Genomic DNA, 23,026 nt, shown 5'->3' with positions numbered 1-23,026 from the left:
CATCCTCTGGAACTCCCTACCCCAATCTATCAGACTTTCACCTACTCTACCTGCCTTTAGGCGATCACTGAAAACCTATCTCTTCAGGGAAGCCTATCCCGCCTTCCGCTAATTCTGGAATCCTCTACTCTTCCAACCACTCCATCCCCCACAGTTACTACCTACTGTACCACTCACCCCGCCCTCCTAGATTGTAAGCTCCATGGAGCAGAGCCCTCAAATCCCTCTTGTATTGAACTGTATTATTACTGTATTGTCTCCCACTATAATGTAAAGTGCTGAGCAAACCGTTGGCGCTATATAAATCCTGTATAATAATGTATGGTTATAAACTGTACAAGACAGTCCTAACCATTCTAACAACACTTGCCACTGATTACATGCACAGGGCTCTCATGTTAGTTATCTCAGTCAGTTCTGCTGTAACCTACAATGTCCAGGTAATGCTCAGGTATCAGGGGTCAACCCGTAGGTTTACTGATAATTAGCTGTCTGTCTTTTTAGGAGACTTCCCTTCATTCCCTGTCTCTGTGACAAGGTTTCATTGAGAATCAGTTCAGCTTACTTTGATCCAATGTAGCCAGAATCCACAGAGCACCTCACCAATAATTTCTAACACACTTACTGACACCTAGGTATCAGGCTTTCTAAATGTGAGACACTGCAAGGAGCCTGAGTGGGTTTGGGAATTCTTTCCTGGCATTGGAAACAGGGGTTCTCACTTTATCTGAAAATAAGTGGGGTGCATTAGAGCACTACAGAAATGACTGGATGAAAAACCAAAGTAAGGAACATGTAGGCTGTGTTCCTGTATGTATTTCAAGGTTTCATTTTCGGCAGGAGTCTACCTTTAATTATAGATATTGCACAAAGCCAAATGAACACATTAGCCAACATACAGTATAAGGAGGCATATTTATCATGACGTTAATGTGGCATGGATCATACATTGTTTGCTGCTAAATCAATGACTGTACATAAAAACATATGCACCAGGAAGATTCACCTGCAGTGAATAATTAAGGAATGTCACATATTAATAAATATGCTGCTTAGACTAATAAAGCAAAATACAATCTCTCACACTGCATGTATGAGGCATGCTGCTTGATATGTAAGATTTGCATTGAGACAAGCAGCTCCATACAGAGGGAGATCAGTGAAGTGTACTTAAAGTCTTCTCTATTTTAAAAGCCTCCTGATGATTGGTATAATTTATAATGTGCATATACTGTATACCCTTTCCACCTGGATACCTGTTGTTGATGTCAGACTATATCTCTAGCAATACTTTTCATATTTGGTGGGGCTGCCCAGGGACGCTGATAAGTGGGTACTCCTGCCAGTGGCGTCCCAAGGCAAGTGCGGGGGGTGCGGTCCGCACTGGGTGACATCGACCACACGGGGTGACACCGGACCCGCACCACAAAAAGGTAAGTTGTAAAGCAAACCGACGATCCTGCCGGGATTGTCAGCTTTCTTTACAACTTACCTTTTCTTGGCACGGTCCGGTGTCACCCCGTATAGGTTGCATGCGGACGATCCTGCGGGGTGACACTGGTGTATCGGCAAAATGTGTCTCCCATGTAGATATGTCCCCCTGAAGCAACTGCGCATGTCACGGTTTCAGGCATGATCAATTGATGATAGAATTACTGCTATCATCGATTGATCGTGCCTGAAACCGGGATATGCGCAGTTGTCCCGGACCTGCTCCAAGAAAAGTTAAGTTGTAAAGAAAGCCGACGATCCCCGCAGGATGGATTGGATCTGCGGATTGAGCATAATGGATCGGAGTCCAATCCATTATGCTCCGCAGATCCAATCCACACCCCTTCTGAAGACGTACTAGTGTACGAAACGTGTCTTGGAGGAGCCTGCAAGCTTTGACGTCACGCCGCCGGGTCACGGAGATCCGGCGGCCTCATTTGATCACCAGCTGGTTAGTGCTCATAACAACTTGTTGCTGCAATATTCCTGCCTGCTGGTTTGATACAACCTTTGGCACATGTTCAGCATTTACATGTATGAGGATATAGATATAGATATATATATATATATATATTTGCAGCTGCATAACAGCCTTCATTAAATTTTTATGACATTACTACACTATGGGTATTTCCATCTGTTGCTCTGCATTGAGCATTTAATCCCCCAGAGCTCCCTCTGGTGACTATTCCACTGTACTTAAGAGGCTGCACCCGTGTCCTTAAAGGGGACCTCCGGTTTTGAGAACATCCACCTAGACCGGGTGTCGGCAAACCGCGGCTCCAGAGCCGCATATAGCTCTTTTTCAACTTTGCTGCGGCTCCGGAGCACACTGCCCACCAGGTGACATGCAACAGGGTTGCCGTAACTTAGTGGTCGGCAAGCCGCGGCTATTTACACAGTTTAATGCGGCTCTTCTGTGTGCCGGGCGCCCGCTCCCCTCCCTCCTCCAAACATTGGCTGTCAGGATGTAGGCGGGGCAGCGTGACGAACTCCTCTCCTCTCACAGTCCGCCCTGAAGACCCGAACGGCGCGGGAACACAGCGAGAGGAACGCGCGGAGCAAAGGTAAGTGAATTGACACTATAGGGGGGATGAATTACTATAGGGGGGATGAATTACTATAGGGGGGATGAATTACTATATGGGGGATGAATTACTATATGGGGGATGAATTACTATAGGGGGGATGAATTACTATATGGGGGATGAATTACTATATGCGGGATGAATTACTATATGGGGGATGAATTACTATATGGGGGATGTATTACTATATGGGGGATGAATTACTATATGGGGATTGAATTACTATATGGGGGATGAATTACTATATGGGGGATGAATTACTATATGGGGGATGAATTACTATATGGGGGAATGAATTACTATATGGGGGATGAATTACTACAGTATATGGGGGGATGAATTACTATACGGGGGATGAATTACTATATGGGGGATGAATTACTATATGGGGGATGAATTACTATGGGGGATGAATTACTATATGGGGGATGAATTACTATGGGGGATGAATTACTATGGGGGATGAATTACTATATGGGGGATGTATTTTCAGTTTTAAAAATGTGTCTCTCAAAATAAATTTCAATCGTGGTTTTGGCGAGATTTGGCTCAGTTGAAAAAAAAGGTTGCCCACCACTGACCTAAGGCTATGATTGTGATTATGACGATACACTGTGGCCCTGATTAACCCTTTGCTTACTGGGCCCTTAAACCCCCTTCATGACCAGAGCGCTTTTTGCAATATATGCAGTGTCGGATTTGTTTTAAATGTTGCAATGGTTTTGCGGCTCCCAGTCTTTTTTTCCCCTTCGGAAACGGGTCCAAGTGGCTCTTTATGTCTTAAAGGTTGCAGACCCCTGACCTAGACGATGTCCATCCATCCTGAGCTGGCTGCATTCGTATCCTGAAAGGGACCCCCTGGCAGACCTCCTTTTTGCTGATACATTGCGCATTTTCTTTGTGCTTCCGGTGAGTGCGCATTTTATACATATCCTGCCTCTCACGGAGTCTTATTCGAACTACGATCGTGGGAATAATATATCACCTTTGAGCTCTTATATTGTGGACTAACTACCCATTTATGAACATTGCTACCATAAATCAGTCCGGATTATTTTTAGCGCTGCACTTATCCTATATACATACTTCACATACGTGCTTGCAGTTCCAGTGCGTTCCAGTTGCAGAAAAAAAGTAGAACATGCTGCATTTTTTCTGCACAGAACTGTACTGTAACGTGGTAAAACGCATCAAAAACATACTGGAACGCACATGTCCCTAATTAAACTGAAGAAAAAGAGAAGAGAAAAAATTAACTGGAATGCATAAAAAAGGCACTGGAACGTGTCAAAAACAAACCAGCACATGCTAAAAAATGCATCAAAAACATGCATGCAAAAATGCATCCGGAACTCATCTAGACTGCATTTCTATATTGTGAACCAGCCCTTAGGACTTGTTCACACCATTTGTGCTGTAGAAACACAAGCAAGAGCACGCATTTTCCTGCACAGCAAAGAAACTCAATGCCCTTTGCAGATGTGCGCAGGTACCATGAATACTCAATTGTACCTCCACACATCTAGTAAACACAGATGCATTCATAGCCACAAAAACACATGGCACCACACTACTGTGTGGTTAGGTGCAACACTTCCCACACGTTAGGTAGCCCATTGAAATTAATGGGCTGAGGAAAAAAAATTGTCAAAAATGCCACATTCACACAGGTCCTAAGGCCTGTACAGCATGAATGAGTGGGTTGTTCACGTGGCTGGAGACACCTGTTATGCTATGAGGACACAACAGCTGTATGAACACAGGTTTTAATCTGACAGGTGTGCAGGCGTGGGGAAGTGGCCCTGAATGCTCACTGTCTGTGTTCAGGGCTGTATACCTGCACCCATATGCCTATCAAATTAGAACCTGCAGTGTTTCTATAGTGTAACATACTGTAGGTTGCCTGAAAACAGCTCCAAGCGGCTCAAGCCACAACAACAAACCACTGATTCACACTCTACAGGCCACAGCACCCATGTGAATGAGCCGAAGACCTCAATTACACACATTTTTACCATAAATATAATTCTGATATTTTCTCTGGCAGTGGGGGGGGGTGCCAGGGCCCTGTGATATCTAACAGCGGCCCTGGGGCTGCCAACCCATCAAATGCTTCTGGGACTTTACCAGTAAGCTATATAATAGATTATATCAAGAACACCTTGTGAATTCCCCCAAGCTCATGGTCTTCACAATGCTTTCACAATCATTTTCAGTGGCAAAGGGATCCATACTAAGATTTTTCATTTACATTGCTCACCAAACTATTCCTAGATACTGGAAATCCTCTTGTGTCTCCACTACCTGAATGGTTGAATTATACAGTATAATGTATATGGAAAGGCTAGTGGCCGATGGCTGAGATACAGATGAAAAATTTTCTTTGGTCAGCCTAGATGGTGCACAAAGACTCAAAACAATTTAAAGACTTTCTGACTTCAATGCAAATGGGACCAACTCTGACAGTTAGACTACCTCTATCTTCAATGACACAGAATTTTTTTTTTTACAGCACCTAGGCTTCTGAAAGCTAAACTGCCTTTACTAGATAATATGTTCACAGACTGCTGCAGATACACCTTCCTACTAGCGTCTTATCTTAGTACCCTACCACTTGCTTTCTTCCTCATCCTTCTCCTTTCTGATTTCTCCCAATCCTCCCTGCTCTCTTTTTGTGATATAGAAAAAGAAAGCACTTTGTTGCTACAACATCCAATCCGCTACATTGTTTTGCTTTCAATTTAATGGTGATGGTCTTTTTCTATTGGCCACTTCTGTTAAGCATATGTTATTTTGTTGCCAATGATGGATGTCTATAACCAGGGCCGCTGATAAGGGGGGGGGGGGGAGGGCCCGGGCGCAGACAAGCCCATCTTCAGCTGCTAAATTTCATTGTTAGCCTCCTGTCCAGGGGCGGACTGACAACTCACTGGGCCCCGGGCACTAGGGGATGATGGGGCCCCTGTGTCCTTGCCCAAACTCAAAAAACCCTATGAAAAAGGTACCAGGGGCATCTCATGGGGCCCCCTACTGACCCCGGGCCCTCGGGCAGTGCCCAAGTTTCCAAATGGTCAGTCCGCCCCTGCTCCTGTCATTCTATTACACAGCGGCTCAGTGTTCGAAATGTTGGCTCTCCTGCTCTCCTCCACAGGTTTGACACTTTCAAGTTTCCTTCTGTTTACATTTGATTGCAACTTTGTTTCTCTCCCCCAGACTGCTGATCCCTTTCTGTTCATGGCTACACACCTCTCTTTCCTTATACCACTTGACCCCCACCCACTGTCATCACTTATTCCCTCTGCAAATCTATGCATCCCCGTCCCACTCTTTTTATTTAACTATTTATTTACTGATCAAGTGAATGTGTCTCATTTCCTATCATCTCCAGCTCAGATATCACATTATTATACAATTCCTGATTGTATCTCATCACTAGTCTGATTGAATTCACAGTTCCTGGTCAGTCCCGTTCCCTGACCTATAATAACCTTTAGGGCCAGTTCACATGACGTGTTTCAGTTGCATTTTTTTCTGCAACCAAAAACGCACAGAAAGTAGGTTATATGGTTGTCAATGTCATAGTTCACATCAGTGCTTGCAGTTCCAGTGTGTTCTAGTTGCAGAAAAAAAAAAGTAGAATAGGCTGCATTTTTTTCTGCACAGAACTGTACTGGAATGCAGTAAAACACACCAAAAACACCCCTGTACACACTGGAACACACCACAAACACACTGTAATACACATGTCCCTATTTAAATTGAAGAAAAAGAGAAGGGGAAAAAATGAACTGGAATGCATAAAAAAAAATTTGCACCGGAACGCATTAAAACGCATCAAAAACGCACTGGAACGTGCCAAAAACGCGCATGCAAAAACGCATCCAGAACACATCTGGACTGCATTTCTATAGTGCGAACCGGTCTTTAGGGCCAGTTAACACTACACGTGTTTCACTTGCTTATTTTCTGCATCCAAAACACACAGAAAAGTAGGTTAAATGTTTGTCAATGTCATAGCTCACATCAGTGCTTGCAGTTCCGGTGCATTCCGGTTGCAGAAAAAAAAAAGTAGAACATTCTGCATTTTTTTCTGCACAGAACTATACTGGAACACGGTACAATGCAAAAAAATGCACCGGAATGCACCAAAAACACACTGGAACACACATGTCCCTAATTAAAATGAAGAAAAATTAACTGGAGCGCGTCAAAAACGCATAAAAAACACACCGGAACACGTAACAAACACGCATAAAAAATGCATCTGGAACACATCTAGACTACGTTTCTATAGAGTGAACCGGCCCTTAGGAACTTGTTCACACCATTTGTGGTGCAGAAACGCATGCAAGAGCACACATTTTCCTGCACAGCAATGAAATGCAATGCCCTCTGCAGATGTGTGCAGGTACCATGAGGCAAACTTAATTGCACCTCCACACGTCTAGTAAACACACACGCATTCACAGCCACTACTGTGCGGTTAGGTGCAACACACTTTTAAAATAATATGCCTGCAGTATTTTCGCATGTTCCCACACGTTAGGCAGCCCATTGAAATTAATTGCCTGAAGAAAAAAGAATGGCAAAAATGCCCCATTCACACAGGTCCTCTGGCCTGTACAGCATGAATGAGGGGGTTGTTCATGTGGCTGGAGCCACCTGTTACACTATGGGGACACAGCAGCTGTATGAACACAGGTTTTAATCTGACAGGTGTGAAGGCGTGGGGAAGTGGCCCTGAACGCTCACTGTCTGTGTTCAGGTCTGTACACCTGCACCCATATGCTTGTCAAATTAGGACCTGCAGCATTTCCATAGTGTAACATAGGTTGCCTGCAAACGGCGACAGCCACAAAAACAAACCATTGATTCCCACTCTACAGGCCACAGCACCCATGTGAATGAGCCCCAAGACCTCAATTACACACACAGCTTTATTTATGAACTCAGTACAGTTTTATCATTTAGATTTCACAAGAATATGGTTGGGATTGTGTCCATTAATAATGTTTTTAGTGTATTTTTATCATAAATATAATTTGGATATTTCCTCTGGCAGTGGGGGGCTGTCAGGTATGCTGTACAGGGCCCCGTGATATCTAACAGTGGCCCTGTCTATAACCTCAAAAGCTAAGCTATCAATGCCAATGTAACTTATCTGTGTTCCAGGGGCGGACTGACCATTTGGAAACTCAGGCACTGCTTGAGGGCCCGGGGTCAGTAGGGAGCCCCATGAGATGCCCCTGGTACCTTTTTCATAGGCTTTTTTGAGTTTGGGCAAGGACACAGGGGCCCCATGATCCCCTATTGCCCGGGGGCCCCATGAGTTGTCAGTCCACCCCTGCTGTGTTCCCTAAATAAAAGTCAATTTGAAAGAAACGTGTATGTACTAAAACTAAGAAAGGGTCAAATAAAAGAACAAAACAGAGAGGGTAAGATGAAACTGAGAATGAGGATGAAAACAGACACAGAGACAAGGCAGAGGAGAACAAGCCAGGGAAGGGGGAGGGGGCATCTTTAAATTACAAAGGGGGGAAAGGCTGCAGACTGGTATCAGATCCTTTCTTGAGGAAAGTAAAGTGCAGGGTTAGATGTGAATGCTATGTTTATACGAGCACATTAAAAGGAAATAAAATGCTACTTTTATCAATTAGATATTTTTATTCCACAGCTGCTTCTGCACATAGAACATTGATGCAGGAACATCATATCAACAGAGTGAGATGGCAAGGGGAGGCAAAGTCGTGACAAACATTCAAACATTATGAGCGCTCTGACAAGGAGCTGGGATGTTTAGAGCAGAAGTAGGCAAACTATGGCTCCTGCATTGTTTGACAACCTCTCCCAGCACAATTGGCTGGATTGTCAGTTCCATACCACCTAGAAACAATAGGTTGCCTACCTATGTTCCAATGTATAGCTGCAAGTGAACCAGCATAACCTGCAGATGCGTTCCCAATCATAGTAATGGCTGCAGTCTTTGTAGGACATTACGTATTGCTTCCTTATTGATTTCATCAGTGCAGCCAGCACAATTGCATTTTGCAACTCTTATAAGAATCTGGATCCCTAAAATTTTAACCTAAAAATTCGGACCAAAATGGCATTTTTAATTACTCCTATATGAGAATACAAATAAGAGATTTGCAGAAAAATGCTCTTGCTATCTAGAAATGTTCATAATAACCAAGTACACAATCTTTATTTTTGTGGAGAAATAACTTTTTTTGGGAAGCCCACATCTGTAGCTCATCCAGTTCTTGTACTTAAGCATTAATAAACAACAAGCTTTCCTTACCTTCTCATACACTCCAAAGCTTGTGTAAAGACCTGTGGGGCCATCCCATGTTCATGTTGCAAAATAAGACATTGCTCCAGTGTCACTGACATAGCAGTACGATCCTTGGCACTTTTACAGCTTGTAAACCGAACTCCATTAAGTCGTCGACATATCTGGTTAAGGATAATGAACATACAATTCAAAAGATATAATAAAAAAATAAATTCATAATAAACTGAACAAACTAAGTATGTTCCCATTTTTACCATACTGTTTAAACTGACAGTGTCAAACTTGTGGCCCTTTGTTGACAGTTGTACAGCCATGGCACCCCAGCAATAAGTGTCGGGAGCATTATTTGGCAAAGGGACTCTAATGATAGCTTTCTCATGTAACACACCCCAAGTTTCTCTCTTCTGGATCTCCAATATCCAACCACATCTGTAGAATGTACACACATCTCTGAAAATTATGTCTGCAAGTTCTGAAAGTCTCCTTTACAATTTCATAAATGGAATATTACATGCGGACCATTGATGAGGTCATGGGCTGCTGCTGATGCTCCCCATACCTCATAGTATGTTGACTACCAGAGGTTGAAACTTACATTTTTTCTTTTTCACAATTTTACTGAATGTACCATAATTCATTTTTATAAAAAAAATGCCCAACAGCATTTTAAATGTACCTGGAAACTAATAAAACTGATGCCTTTAATGTAAAGGTCTGATCCTCTCAAATGACAATATACAAGTCACAGTTGACATTTCATCACATAAAAGGGAACTGGGGACCTGTGCTAGTTAGAATATGTCACTATGTGTTATGCAAGGCTACAAAAACAGTGTTGTATGGTAGAGTGTATGGTAGTTACAGTGAAAGTAAGAATGGGACTGCAAAATATGATTAACCCATGACTCAGACCTTTCTGGGCATTTTATTATTAAATACACAGGTCAATGTAGACCATATTTGTAGACAATCAACTCCTGTATGGGTGCAGGAGACTCCAGCTTAAAGCATTTCCAAAGTCTTCATTTTTTTTTTCTTTAACCACCTCCCGCCCGCCATAAATGACTGTGCGGGCGGCGGCTCTCTCGTTCTGGGAGGACGTCATATGACGTTCTCCCACTATAACTGCACATGCACGCCCCCAGGCGTGTGCGGCGATCGATGGTGCACTGTGTCCCTGGGACACAGCAGATCACCAATCACAGTAAAAAGCCAATGACACAGGCTCTGTCATGCGATCAGCTGTATCCAATCACAGCTGATCGCATGTGAACAGGAAATGCCGGTTATCGGCTGATAGTGCGTGAGGAGAGCTGATAAGCGGCATTCCTCAGAGGGAACATCTACACTGATCATCAGGGCACTGATGATCAGTGCCCTGATGATCAGTGTAGCCCCATCAGTGCTGATCCATGCCACCTATCAGTGCCCATCAATGCCAACTGACAGGGCCCATCAATGCCAACTGACAGTGCCCATCAATGCCAACTGACAGTGCCCATCAATGCCAACTGACAGTGCCCATCAGTGCACATCAATGCCACATATCAGCACCCATCAGACCTGCATTTCAGTGCCATCTATCATTTCCGTCAATCAGTGCCCCCTATCAGTGCCACCCGTCAGTGGCGCCTATCAGTGCCAGTCAGTGGCGCCTATCAGTGCTGCCTAACAGTTTCAATCAGTGCTGCCTATCAGTGCCCATTAGTGCTGCCTATCAGTGCCATATAGGAGTGCTGCCTTTCAGTGCCCACCAGTGTTGCCTGTCAATGCCCACCAGTGATGCCTGTCAATGCTCATCAGTGCCACCTACCAGTGCCCCATCAGTGCAGCCTATCAGTGCCCATCACTGCAGCCTCATTAGCGCACATCAATGATGGAGAAAAATTACTAATGTACAAAATTTTATAACAGAAACTAAGAAAAAAAGTTTGTTTTCAAAAATTTTCAGTCTTTTTTAGTTTGTTTAGCAAAAAATAAAAAACCCAATGGTGATTAAATACCACCAAAAGAAAGCTCTGTCTAAAAAAAAAAGTGATAAAAATTCTGTTTGGGTACAGTGTTGCATGACTGCGCAATTGTTATTCAAAGTGCAACATCGCTGAAAGCTGAAAATTGGCCTGGGCAGGAAGGGGTTAAAAGTGCCCAGTAGGCAAGTGGTTAAAATAATATACATGTCATATAGCCCTGCTCTGTTAAATAGTTTTGAACAGGTCAGCCCCGATCCTCCTACTCTCAGGTCTCTTGCCGGTGCTTCTAGCCCTCTACCTTACCGAGTACCCCCAGAGCAAACTGCTTGCTCTGGGGGCACTTGTGTGTGCTCGACACCGAGCCAATGGCTCCCACAGCTGTGTCTCAGCCAATGATGAGAGAGAGACCTGGGAGAGCCGCTGCTCTTGTGCACATCACTGGTTTGAGATCAGGCCCAGGTTAGTATGGGGGGGGGGGGGAGCTGTGCACTGAAGGTTTTTTATCTTCATGCATACAATGCATGAAGGTAAAAAAAACCTTGAGCCTTTAGAGCCACTTTAATATGCTTGCAACCATTTGATCGAAATGGAATGTGGAACGTTATGACCACAACTATGTGGGTATTTATACTAACCCCTACACTTTGTGTATAGGTCTATGCGCCAACCCATAGATCCAAAAGATGGCAAAAGCTCAGGCATTCTAGGCCCAAATGGCTTAACGTCAATGTGTTGAAAAGAAGCATTCAGAGCAGTAACTATATGGTATAAAGTTTTTCTTTGAAATACAGACTCTAATGGTCATTGACAATACTTCCTCCTATAAATTATGTTGTTCAATACCTCAGCAGCTTGCCAAAGGATGTCAACATTTTTGTTTTTTCGTGCATGAACATTCTGTCCGAGGAACCTGAGCAGCTCAGGAAGACATGTTTGACTCCGAGATCGAGGGAGACCTAAAAAGAATAAAAGAGAAGAAGCCTGATTGAAAAATAGGACCAAATCTGGGAATCACTAGATACAAAACATTCAAAATATAGGAAAAATTGAAAAGACTCACACCCTGCTACACCCTGAATAAAAATAAACAAACGAAGATTGCTGCACCCACTAAGTGTAGCCTCACTTAAAATTTATATAAACCAAGAATGTGTAGTGCGCTAACTCCTCATCCAGACATATAAATGAAATTAAAAAATCCTCCAGTAATCCCATGCAAAATAAATCCACACTCCAATAAAAGTCCAACTCCCAAATCACAGAAAGTCCAAATTAGTGCTTTTAACAATCACTTTCTAGAAGACGTGCTTGTGCTCAAGATATTCTCCCTGCTCACCTTTAAGTTTGACCTACAAATTACAATAGGTCACTTGCGTTTTTACAGAAGGGAATCCTTTAATATGGCGATGAAACCAAAATTTCTTCACTCAATCACGACTCCAAAAACGTGTATATAAAAACAGAATATATATCGTAGTGCAACACTGTTAAATTAAAGCTAACAGTTGAGTGCACAAAACCTATATGTTCACATTACAGCAAAACACACATCACTCACCAGTGACGTAACGCGTCCTGAGGAGCCTAGTGACCTAACGTGTGACGTCCTGAGGAAGTCATGTGACCAGTGACGTAATGTGTGGGTGGAGCCTTGTGACATCATTTCCAGTATTGTGCAAACCAGGAAGTGTGGTGAGAAGGAAGCATTCCTGTCATGGGAATTACAAGCCTTCATTGTTTTGCACTTTGTGAGTGGATTTTAATAGCTTAATAAAATAAATCTTTTTTATGGGGTTGCACAATGATTTGTCCTCTTTTTCCCTGAGCACTTACCATCCCGGGGGGAAGCTGAAATCCGGTCTCTTAAAGGGCCAGTAGCAAGGAAACAGCTACTAAGGGATAATGGTGGACAAGCAAAAGATTTACCAACGTTTATAGTGCTTATGACCTACATGATATATGGTTCAAGGAAGAGGGTGAGTGCATAGCACACTCATTGGTGATGGGAAGCACTATTGTATATGTTGGTTGAAGTGAACACTTTACAATACTGTTGTGGAGCACAGTGTGTTTTGCTGTAATGTGAGCGTATAGACTTTGTGAACTCAACCATTAGCTTTAAATTAAATGGTGTTGCACTACAATATAAATATTTATTTTTTATATACATGTTTTTGGAGTTGTGATTGAGTGAAGAAATTTTGGATTCAGCACCATATAAAAGTATTTACTTCTGTATAAACGCAACTGACCTATTATAATTTGTAGACCAAACTTAAAGGTGAGCAGGGAGAGTATCTTGAGCACAAGCACGTCTTCTGGAAAGTGATTGTTAAATGCACTAATTTGGACATTCTGTGATTTGGGAGTTGGACTTTTATTGGAGTGTGGATTTATTTTGCATGGGATTACTGGAGAATTTTTTTTTATTTCATTTATATGTCTGGATGAGGAGTTGGCGCATTACACATTCTTGGTATATTTTCATCCAAAATATATGTCTCATTAATAATACAGTAACTAACATCACCATAGATTAGTCCAGACAATGAAAGTCAACTTCTGATTTGTTCCTATGGCTAACTGCACTTTGCACACAGCTGTTTAAAAGGTAGCCAACATCCCACATCTAGGGGGTAAAGCAAATTAGTAGAATGTTTATGCATTAGATAAGTAAAACTTACAGTCCTCTGGTAAGACTTCTTTGAACTGCTCATAATATGAATTAAGTCGCACCAAGCTCTCAATGTTTATGACTTCCTGCAGGGATGTATCTCCAAACCTGCAACCATCATAGAAAATAAAAGGTCAGATGAGTGGAATGTAAAAGTACCACTTAGCCAAACTTAGGAAGCAACTTTTACTGAAGCATGCAAGAAAAATAGTTATGGCTCATACACTGGAGCTCCAGGTGTAGAGAGTACCATAAGCACTCACTTTCAAGATTAGACATTCTAGGAGGGGTCACTGATGAAAGCTAAGACTGCAACTTTACAAAAAACAACAAAACAATAAGCAGGTGGATTTGCAGCTTAGCAAATTAGCCTAAATACTCCTTTAGGTCTAGGGGATTGGAAAGGCTATTTTACTTACTCAGTCCTCCTCTTCCCCAGCAGATGACACTCCCATACACTCTGGCAGTGGATTGTTCCTTGGTGTCCTCACATCTTGATGATGTGAGATGCCATCTGACCACCAGAGTATAGGAGGGGAAAAAAAAGCTGTGGGGATCAGTCTGACAGCACAAAGGAGTATAAATACTGTAGCTGTTGACTTTTAATATTAGGGCACTTACCTTGTCCAGGTATCCAGTGGTGTCCACATCCCGAGCCGATTCTCCAATCGGCTGTCGGTGCTGGTGCTGCCATTTTGACTAAGGGAAACTGGCAGTGAAGCCTTGTGGCTTCACAGCCGGTTTTCCACTGCGCATGCACGAAGCGTCGTAGAGGGCTGCGGGGCAAACATCCGGCATAGTTTGCCATGGCAAACTGAGCCAGAAGTGGGAGTGTGTACCCATGAAAACCTCTCTCCCTCCCCCCCAAAAAGGTGCCAAATGTGGCAGCGGAGGGGGGGGCAGATAAGCGAAGCTTCCACTTTTGGGTAGAACTCCACTTTAAGGTAAAAAAAAACTGTACCTTTCCCTGCTGCCTGTCCTCAAACATTTACTTATGGTCCATATTCACTGTTGCTGCCTTCAGGACCTTCTGCACCGCTTCCTCAAACGTCCGGGTTGTACAGGAGAGCACTGAGGGTAGGGGAGTGACAGGCTGGTGCATCGGTCTGTGAATTTGCTGTAGAGATGGTGCAGGGAGCATGGCTTTCCAGGCGCTGGGTGTTTCAATGGATACACACAGCTCGGCTCATTTAGCCTACAGTTAAACTAAATGAATAAAGCCCAGAGCACTAACCATTCAAATTATTACTACAATGTTCCAAAAGAAAACTGAAATGAAAGGTGACAGAATGGAAATTATCTGCTGTTTCAGAGGTTTACTATCTTGCTTTATCACAGAGTATGCCAAGGATCAAAGTGCACCCTAAGCTGCAAATGCCAAGGTCTCTTTCATTTTCCTTTATTATAATAAAGTCTGTTGGAAGTAAAATATTTGCTGTGTATTCATTGTTTTGGTATATGGCCTTACTTTTCTGCCAGTGTCTGCTGTTCATTAATCCCCACATTAAATAGGACTGGCTGAACCCTGAGCAGCATCCCACTTTGAATTTCACGAGGAAGAACATCAAACAAAGCGCTTGGTAGAGGAATCCGCACATTAAATCCATCCCTACAGGAAAATAAATGAGATTAAGACGGATTTAAAAAATGTCTTGGGTTACTACAAAACCATCTTTTGGAAACAATGGAAGAGATTTTGAGTGCTTAGCCAATACTCATGAGAAAGAGCAGCCAAACAGATACCAGCTGATCCCGAGAAATACTTTAAACAGCTGCTTCCATACACAATTTTTATACAACTATGTGAAAACAAAGCTTATTACAGGTACTGCACAGATTTTAATAAACTTGTCTATTCAAATCTCCATGAAACCATCACTCCTTTGGGTACACACATGTGCTGACGTGAAGATGAATATTCTGTATAATTGTAGTGATAACTATCAGCCATATATTTAGCAATGCATCTCAAAATTTTAAAGTAGGCTAAAGGTCAAATTAAACCTTCAGTTTAAATCAGCTAAACACATTTGAGGTGCATTAAAACAAGAGGCATTAAATGTCTTCTATTTTGTTTTCTTTCTAAAGCAGCCAAAGCCTGAGTAAATAAAGCCTGTCCCCTGATGGCAACTGCAAAGTGGGACCCTTGCTCTCTGTTAGGAAGCAGTGGTATCTCTGCAGGGTCAGACACACCCCCTATGGCTTAAACCTATAGCTGTGCAATCAGCAAAGCTCATGATCTCCGCTGATTGGAGAGCTCCAGCTCGGACTCAGCAACGGGTGTAATTGACCTCTGCAGAGAAACCGTGGCTTCCACACAGAGAGTAAGGGTCCTGCTCTACAGCATGCTGGCATTGGACACCTTTTCTGCTCAGGCTGTTGCCTATTTTTTAAGAAAACCAACAGTATGACTATGCACATATTTTGATTTGAGGCACATGGAGTGTACTTAACCAATTTAATTGGAAACTTAAATATTAGGGTAAGTAATACTCTTTGAAATCATCCCCTGGAAAGACATTGTTTGAACTCAGCCCAGAGTTAGGCTTAGACAATTAACACTTTATGAACTGCTTATTTGCAGGCGCACGGCGGGTTGGCTGCTTTGTGTGCGTACTGTGGGTATTGTGTCTTACACTGATATAACAAGATTTACTAACCATTGCACCTTTGCCCCGAAATATTTCATGCAGTATTCTTTACGGATTGCTGACATTCTGCCATTGGATTGTTAAATGAGGGAGAGGCATTTACAAGTACAAAGACAGGAGTGATTTCATATATAAAGGTCTAAACTGATCCTTTTCAAAGCTATATCAACAGACCTGAGCCTACAGGTTTTATTCACTGAAACATTCGAGAACCAACAAATATAACTGAGGAATTGTATATCGTCTCACCGGTTTCCTGTTATTACTGGCAGCATGTCACTTGATGCGTTCGATATGGCCTGAGTGACTTTGAATGTTACATTCCTCAAGTCCATAATACCCAAACTCATATCTTCCAACATGGCCAGCTCTTCTCCTAACAAACAGACAGAGAAATGTTGAATGAGAATACGGAGGTTATTACTGCATTAAAGAAAAGGAGTGAGAGAAAATAAAAAAATGGCCATACATCGGAGTGCAAAGGTTTGGGCACCCATGGTCAAATTACAGGTTAAACTAGGTTTGTCAAAGAATAGCATGAGAGTCTACTCTTGCGCTGGACGATAGACTTCACAGCAACTATAACAACAACTAGGATGCCTAGAGGACGCACGCCTTGCTGCCCTCACCGGACAAGGGGAATCCAAATGAACTGCATGCAGCGAAACAAAAAAGAGGGCGCACTGGCCTTGTGCATTACCTTTAAAAATTAATGGATTGTATAAAAGGTGGTGATACACTCACAAATGATAAAATATCAAAGGGCACATCATGCGAAATAATGCAAGAGTGGCACCGAGGAAGAGGCTAAGCCTCGAAACACGTCAGCCATTTGGAGGTCTACAAATCCCAACACAGATATCATCCAGTTTGATTGGACCTTGCTGTACTTCACATGATGTGCCTTTTGATATTTTATCTTTTCTGAGTATATCACCAACTTTTATACAATAAATTAATTTTTAAAAGGTAATGCACAAGGCCGGTGCGCCCTCTTTTTTGTTTCTTTGTAAACTAGGTTTGTGTCTTCTACTTTACTTACCATTAAGTTTCCCTCTTGGGACTGCTATTTAGTGTACCACATCCCTAAATATTACATCTCCAACGTTTACCTGTTAAATTTTATTATGACTGGGAATAAATACTGTATACTACAGAAAGGATGCTTCTTAAAAGGAAAAGTTCACCTTTATACAAAAAATAATAAATGCACATTTGTTTTGCAGGTAACAAAATAGTGCATTTATTATGTTTGTTTCTGGAGCCTCTAAAGCAGTGCAGATAATCAGCAGATAATCAGCAGACCTGTCAGTGTATCTGTGTGCTCACACATCTCGTACAGGCAGGCAGATACTTACTGACAGGAAGACTCAATCAACTACCACGGTGCTCCACAGCGCAGTGGTAGTTCCGTGAGAACTACAAGCCGACAGCTGCAAAGGAGCCCTGCACGGCTGCAGGTTTTTTTTTCAATTCTGACAGCTAGCGGGAAGGAGAAGATCCCCAACTAGCTGTCACAATGGGGAGCGGGGAGTGGAGGGTGCCGATTCATTTGTAACATGTTACACCCGGAGTATGTAACATGTTAAGAAAGGTGAACTTATCCTTTAAAGTCCAACTGAACTCTCAGTTTAAATCAGCTAAATGCATTCCAGGTACATCAAACCAAATAGTGTTCAATGTTTTACAGTTTGTTTTCTTTATAGAGCAGCTATCGCCTGAGTAGAAAGCCTGTGTCCTACCAGCATGCTGCAGAAAGGAACCCTTGCTTATTGTGAGGAAGCAGTGATCTCTCTGTACCCCACCCCTGCTTAATCTGAGCTAGAGCTATCCAATCAGCAGGAAGCATTAGCTTTTCCGTTTGCAGAGTTATATGTTTTACCCGTAAGGGGCATGTCAGACCTCTGCAGACAGACGACTGCTTTCCTTCACAGAGCAAGGGTCCCACTCTGCAGTTGTTAGCAGCAGATATGCTTTTCTAGTCAGGCTATTAGAAAGGAATCTCACTATAACATATTGAAGCATCCTTTGTTTTGATGAATCCAGAAGATTTAGCTGATTTCAACAAAGTTCAATTAGGTTTTAACCAATTCAATACCGGCAATTTTACACCTTCCCGCCCAGGCCAGTTTTCAGGTTTCAGCGCTCTCACACTTTGAATGACATTTGCGCGGTCATACAACATTGTACCCAAACTAAAATTTTATCATTTTCTTCACACAACTAGAGCTTTCTTTTGGTGGTATTTAATCACTGCTGGGGTTTTTATTTTTTGCTAAATTAACAAAAAAAGACCAAAAAGTTTGAAAAAAAAACACGTTTTTCTTTGTTTCCGTTATAAAAGTTTGCAAATAAATAATTGTTCTTCATAAATTTAGGCCTAGATGTACAGTCAGGTCCATAAATATTGGGACATCGACACAATTCTAACATTTGTGGCTCTATACACCACCACAATGGATTTGAAATGAAACAAACAAGATGTGCTTTAACTGCAGACTGTCAGCTTTAATTTGAGGGTATTTACATCCAAATCAGGTGAACAGTGTAGGAATTACAACAGTTTGCATATGTGCCTCCCACTTGGTAAGGGACCAAAAGTAATGGGACAATTGGCTTCTCAGCTGTTCCATGGCCAGGTGTGTGTTATTCCCTCATTATCCCAATTACAATGAGCAGATAAAAGGTCCAGAGTTTATTTCAAGTGTGCTATTTGCATTTGGAATCTGTTGCTGTCAACTCTCAAGATGAGATCCAAAGAGCTGTCACTATCAGTGAAGCAAGCCATCATTAGGCTGAAAAAACAAAACAAACCCATCAGAGAGATAGCAAAAACATTAGGCGTGGCCAAAACAACTGTTTGGAACATTCTTAAAAGGAAGGAACGCACCGGTGAGCTCAGCAACACCAAAAGACCTGGAAGACCACGGAAAACAACTGTGGTGGGTGACCGAAGAATTCTTTTCCTGGTGAAGAAAACACCCTTCACAACAGTTGACCAGATCAAGAACACTCTCCAGGAGGTAGGTGTATGTGTGTCAAAGTCAACAGTCAAGAGAAGACTTCACCAGAGTGAATACAGAGGGTTCACCACAAGATGTAAACCATTGGTGAGCCTCAAAAACAGGAACGCCAGATTAGAGTTTGCCAAACGACATCTAAAAAAGCCTTCACAGTTCTGGAACAACATCCTATGGACAGATGAGACCAAGATCAACTTGTACCAGAGTGATGGGAACAGAAGAGTATGGAGAAGGAAAGGAACCGCTCATGATCCTAAGCATACCACCTCATCAGTGAAGCATGGTGGTGGTAGTGTCATGAAGTGGGCATGTATGGCTGCCAATGGAACTGGTTCTCTTGTATTTATTGATGATGTGACTGCTGACAAAAGCAGCAGGATGAATTCTGAAGTGTTTCGGGCAATATTATCTGCTCATATTCAGCCAAATGCTTCAGAACTCATTGGACGCCACTTCACAGTGCAGATGGACAATGACCCAAAGCATACTGCAAAAGCAACCAAAGAGTTTTTTAAGGGAAAGAAGTGGAATGTTATGCAATGGCCAAGTCACTCCCCTGACCTGAATCCGACTGAGCATGCATTTCACTTGCTGAAGACAAAACTGAAGGTAAAATGCCCCAAGAACAAGCAGGAACTGAAGACAGTTGCAGTAGAGGCCTGGCAGAGCATCACCAGGGATGAAACCCAACGTCTGGTGATGTCTATGCGTTCCAGACTTCAGGCTGTAATTGACTGCAAAGGATTTGCAACCAAGTATTAAAAAGTGAAAGTTTGATTTATGATTATTATTCTGTCCCATTACTTTTGGTCCCTTACCAAGTGGGAGGCACATATGCAAACTGTTGTAATTCCTACACCGTTCACCTGATTTGGATGTAAATACCCTCAAATTAAAGCTGACAGTCTGCAGTTAAAGCACATCTTGTTTGTTTCATTTCAAATCCATTGTGGTGGTGTATAGAGCCAAAAATGTTAGAATTGTGTCGATGTCCCAATATTTATGGACCTGACTGTATTCTGCTACATGTCTTTGGTGAAAATAACCCACATTAGGATGTATTTTTTTAGTTTGTAGGAAAGTTATAGAGTTCACAAACTATGGGATAGATCTGAATATTGATCAATCCTGAAGTACTGACAGCCAATCTAATTTCTTGAGGTCCAAGAATATCAGAACAGTACAGATATCCCCCAAATGACCCCTTTTTGCAAAGTAGACAGTCCGACGTACTTCATAAGAGGCATGGCGAGTTTTTTGAAGTTGTATTTTTTTTGTCATAATTTTTCGGAAAATGAAAAAATTTGTTTCACTATTTTTTTTTTTACCTATTGTCACCACTGCAGTACAGCGTCATCATATAACTGGCATGGCGGTGATCAGGGACACTGACTGGTGACAGTATGAGAAAAAAAAAATATTTTTTTTTTATTATTTTTTATAAAAAAAATTTTCTTTTTTTTAAGATTTTTTTTTCATATTTCACTATGACCAAAGTAGTACAATGTTACCATAGTAACATTGTACTACCTTGGGGAAGTGATCAGTATTTTTTTTTTTTTTTACACAATTTGCTTATAGCAAAGAATAACTTTGCTATAAGCAAGCATTTACCTGAATGACATCGATTCATTCAGGTTTTTTTTTTTTTGTGCTTAGCTGTGATTTGGCCACAGCTAATCACATGACATGTGCATGTGATTAGCTGTGACCATTCACACCTAGACACTAGTATAAAATGGATGGCATGAATGAAGCCATCCATTGTATACAACTGTCATGTGACCTGCTGTGATTGGTCACAGCAGGTCACATGGTACCAGCAATGGGGGCCGATACTCAGATCTGTCATCGGCCGTGTCCGAGGTACACGGCCGGTGACAGATCGCGCCGCTGCGCGGCTCTGCAGGAGCGCAATCTGCGCATGTGCGGGAGGACGCCATATGGCGTCCACCCGGAACGCTGATGACATTTGCCGGCCGCCATTCGGCCATAGGGCGGGCGGCAAATGGTTAAGCATACAATCTGTAGCAGGGTTTTCTTGGGACTATAGCTTGGCAAAGAAAAGGGTCTGCATTCTTAGCTGTAAGAAATAACAGTAATAGTAGGTGTAGTATTATTATCACGATTAGGAAAGGGGTCAGTCATTGTAGCTGCTGTTTCATATGGCTGAATTCATGTACTGTAGACAAAAGGCTGTGCTATCCAGGAACCAATATTTTGCTGAATCGGGGACAGCTGAGAATAAGACTATCATTGGGGCTGGGTCAAGGGGCCTAGCACTTAAATTTAGGCTTCGTTCACACCATGGTGTAGAGACGTCAGTTTTTCTGCAAGCATTCTGCAAGGGCCCAAAAAAACAATTGTACTTTATGTGCTCTGTTCACACCACAACACTGGCAAACGTGCGGGTTTTTATCTGCGCACTAATCTGCAATGTGTATCCCGTTTTTTCTGCGTGAAAAGAAAAACTGATGTGTCATCAACACTGGTGTGAACAGGGCACATAATGGACACGCATGAAAACTGATGTCTGCGTGCATAAATGCGCATGAAAACTGATGTAAACTGTAAACTGAGTATCATGCATGTATGGTGTGAATGGGCCCTTAACTGTACCATAAATGCACCTACACTTTTTATGTAATTCAAACTTAGGGTATATGGAAAGAGGCAAACATCCATAACAAGGGCAGCTCAGGGCTACAATACACAATGGTCATCGTTAGCTGGAAGCACCGGAGGCTGCTGCTTTGCATTAAGTATAGAACTTTAAGCCTGTTGAGTTTTGGCTGAAATGATGATTTGTTCTGGTGACTATTACCTTGAAGGCTCTGCTGCAGCTTGGTGTAAGCTTTTCTATTTCTTTAAATTCCACAAAGCAGAATATACCATACCTCAAAGCTAAACTAAAGGGACTTATTTGTATTCGCCATGAAATCCTATTTTCTGGTAGTTCATTAGGAAAATCAGCAGATGTCTGAAGTACAGTATAAGCACACAGTCTAAGATTGGACACCAAGAAAAACTGTCCCTGCTCCTTTTTCTTTTAAATGGCTAACAAGCAAGACAATACCCAAATGGGAGATAACAATGAAACATGCTGACTAACCTAAGAGCAGACTGACCATCTATGCCATCAAGTGAAAAGCCTTATTACTAAGGAGTGACTGAACTGAGAAGGTTTGCAATTATGCAACAGTGTGGATCAAACACTAGACCGCAGCTTCACAAACCTAAGCAATGGAAGCCTTTAGATAAAAAGCTCAGAAAAGACAGACTATGTACTGACTTGAAAGACTGGAGCCCAAGCCTTGCAGAAGCACGCCTTGACTATGAGCTGACTACCCAAAAATTGGGGACATCTGCATGCACTGTTGTTAACAAGCTGTGGTGATACCTTCTGTATAAGCAGTGGAATGCTTTCATGTCCTTATATACCAGAAGACTACAAACATTTTTGTTTCAAGAGCTGGGCTTTATCAACCACACCAGTTGGCTATCATATATAAACATAAGTGAAGCATGTGTCCCTGATAAGGTCGATCTACTGCTTGTACCAAGCGTGACCAGGAGTCGGCTATATCATTATGCCTTTCAGGGACACTTCCAGATGAGACTAGGATTACTCCTTTTCCTCCTAGTGCTCAGAACTGGGACTGCTACATCACTTCCTGTTAGCAGAGTGGATTCAGTTCTTTTGACAGCAGAGACCTGTAGTCCTATAGCCAATACATACTGTATTTCTGAGTGCATATTGAACTACAACTACCAGAGAGCTGGAGAACCAGGAGGTTACTGGGAGAAGAGATATATTCTACAGCAAGGAACTGG

The 23,026-nt window shown here is 42.3% G+C and overlaps 1 protein-coding gene across 8 annotated transcripts in view; it reads right to left on the bottom strand.

Moving 5' to 3' along the window:
• INPP4A (inositol polyphosphate-4-phosphatase type I A) overlaps nucleotides 1-23,026 on the bottom strand; it is a 173,627-nt gene that overhangs the window by 16,054 nt on the left and 134,547 nt on the right. For all 8 annotated transcript variants that reach the window (XM_089693465.1, XM_089693462.1, XM_089693464.1 and 5 more), the window contains 5 exons: nucleotides 16,419-16,545; nucleotides 14,987-15,127; nucleotides 13,529-13,626; nucleotides 11,688-11,800; nucleotides 8,881-9,035 (listed from right to left, as the gene is read on the bottom strand). In XM_089693465.1, the coding sequence (XP_089549591.1) occupies nucleotides 8,881-9,035; nucleotides 11,688-11,800; nucleotides 13,529-13,626; nucleotides 14,987-15,127; nucleotides 16,419-16,545 (634 nt within the window). The remainder of the gene's footprint in view (nucleotides 1-8,880; nucleotides 9,036-11,687; nucleotides 11,801-13,528; nucleotides 13,627-14,986; nucleotides 15,128-16,418; nucleotides 16,546-23,026) is intronic.

Source organism: Staurois parvus, unplaced genomic scaffold (genome assembly GCF_062004578.1).
Source record: "Staurois parvus isolate SC_StPar_1 unplaced genomic scaffold, SC_StPar_1.0 ptg000634l, whole genome shotgun sequence".
Lineage (NCBI taxonomy): Eukaryota > Metazoa > Chordata > Amphibia > Anura > Ranidae > Staurois > Staurois parvus.
This window is presented reverse-complemented; position numbering and strand designations above follow the sequence as displayed.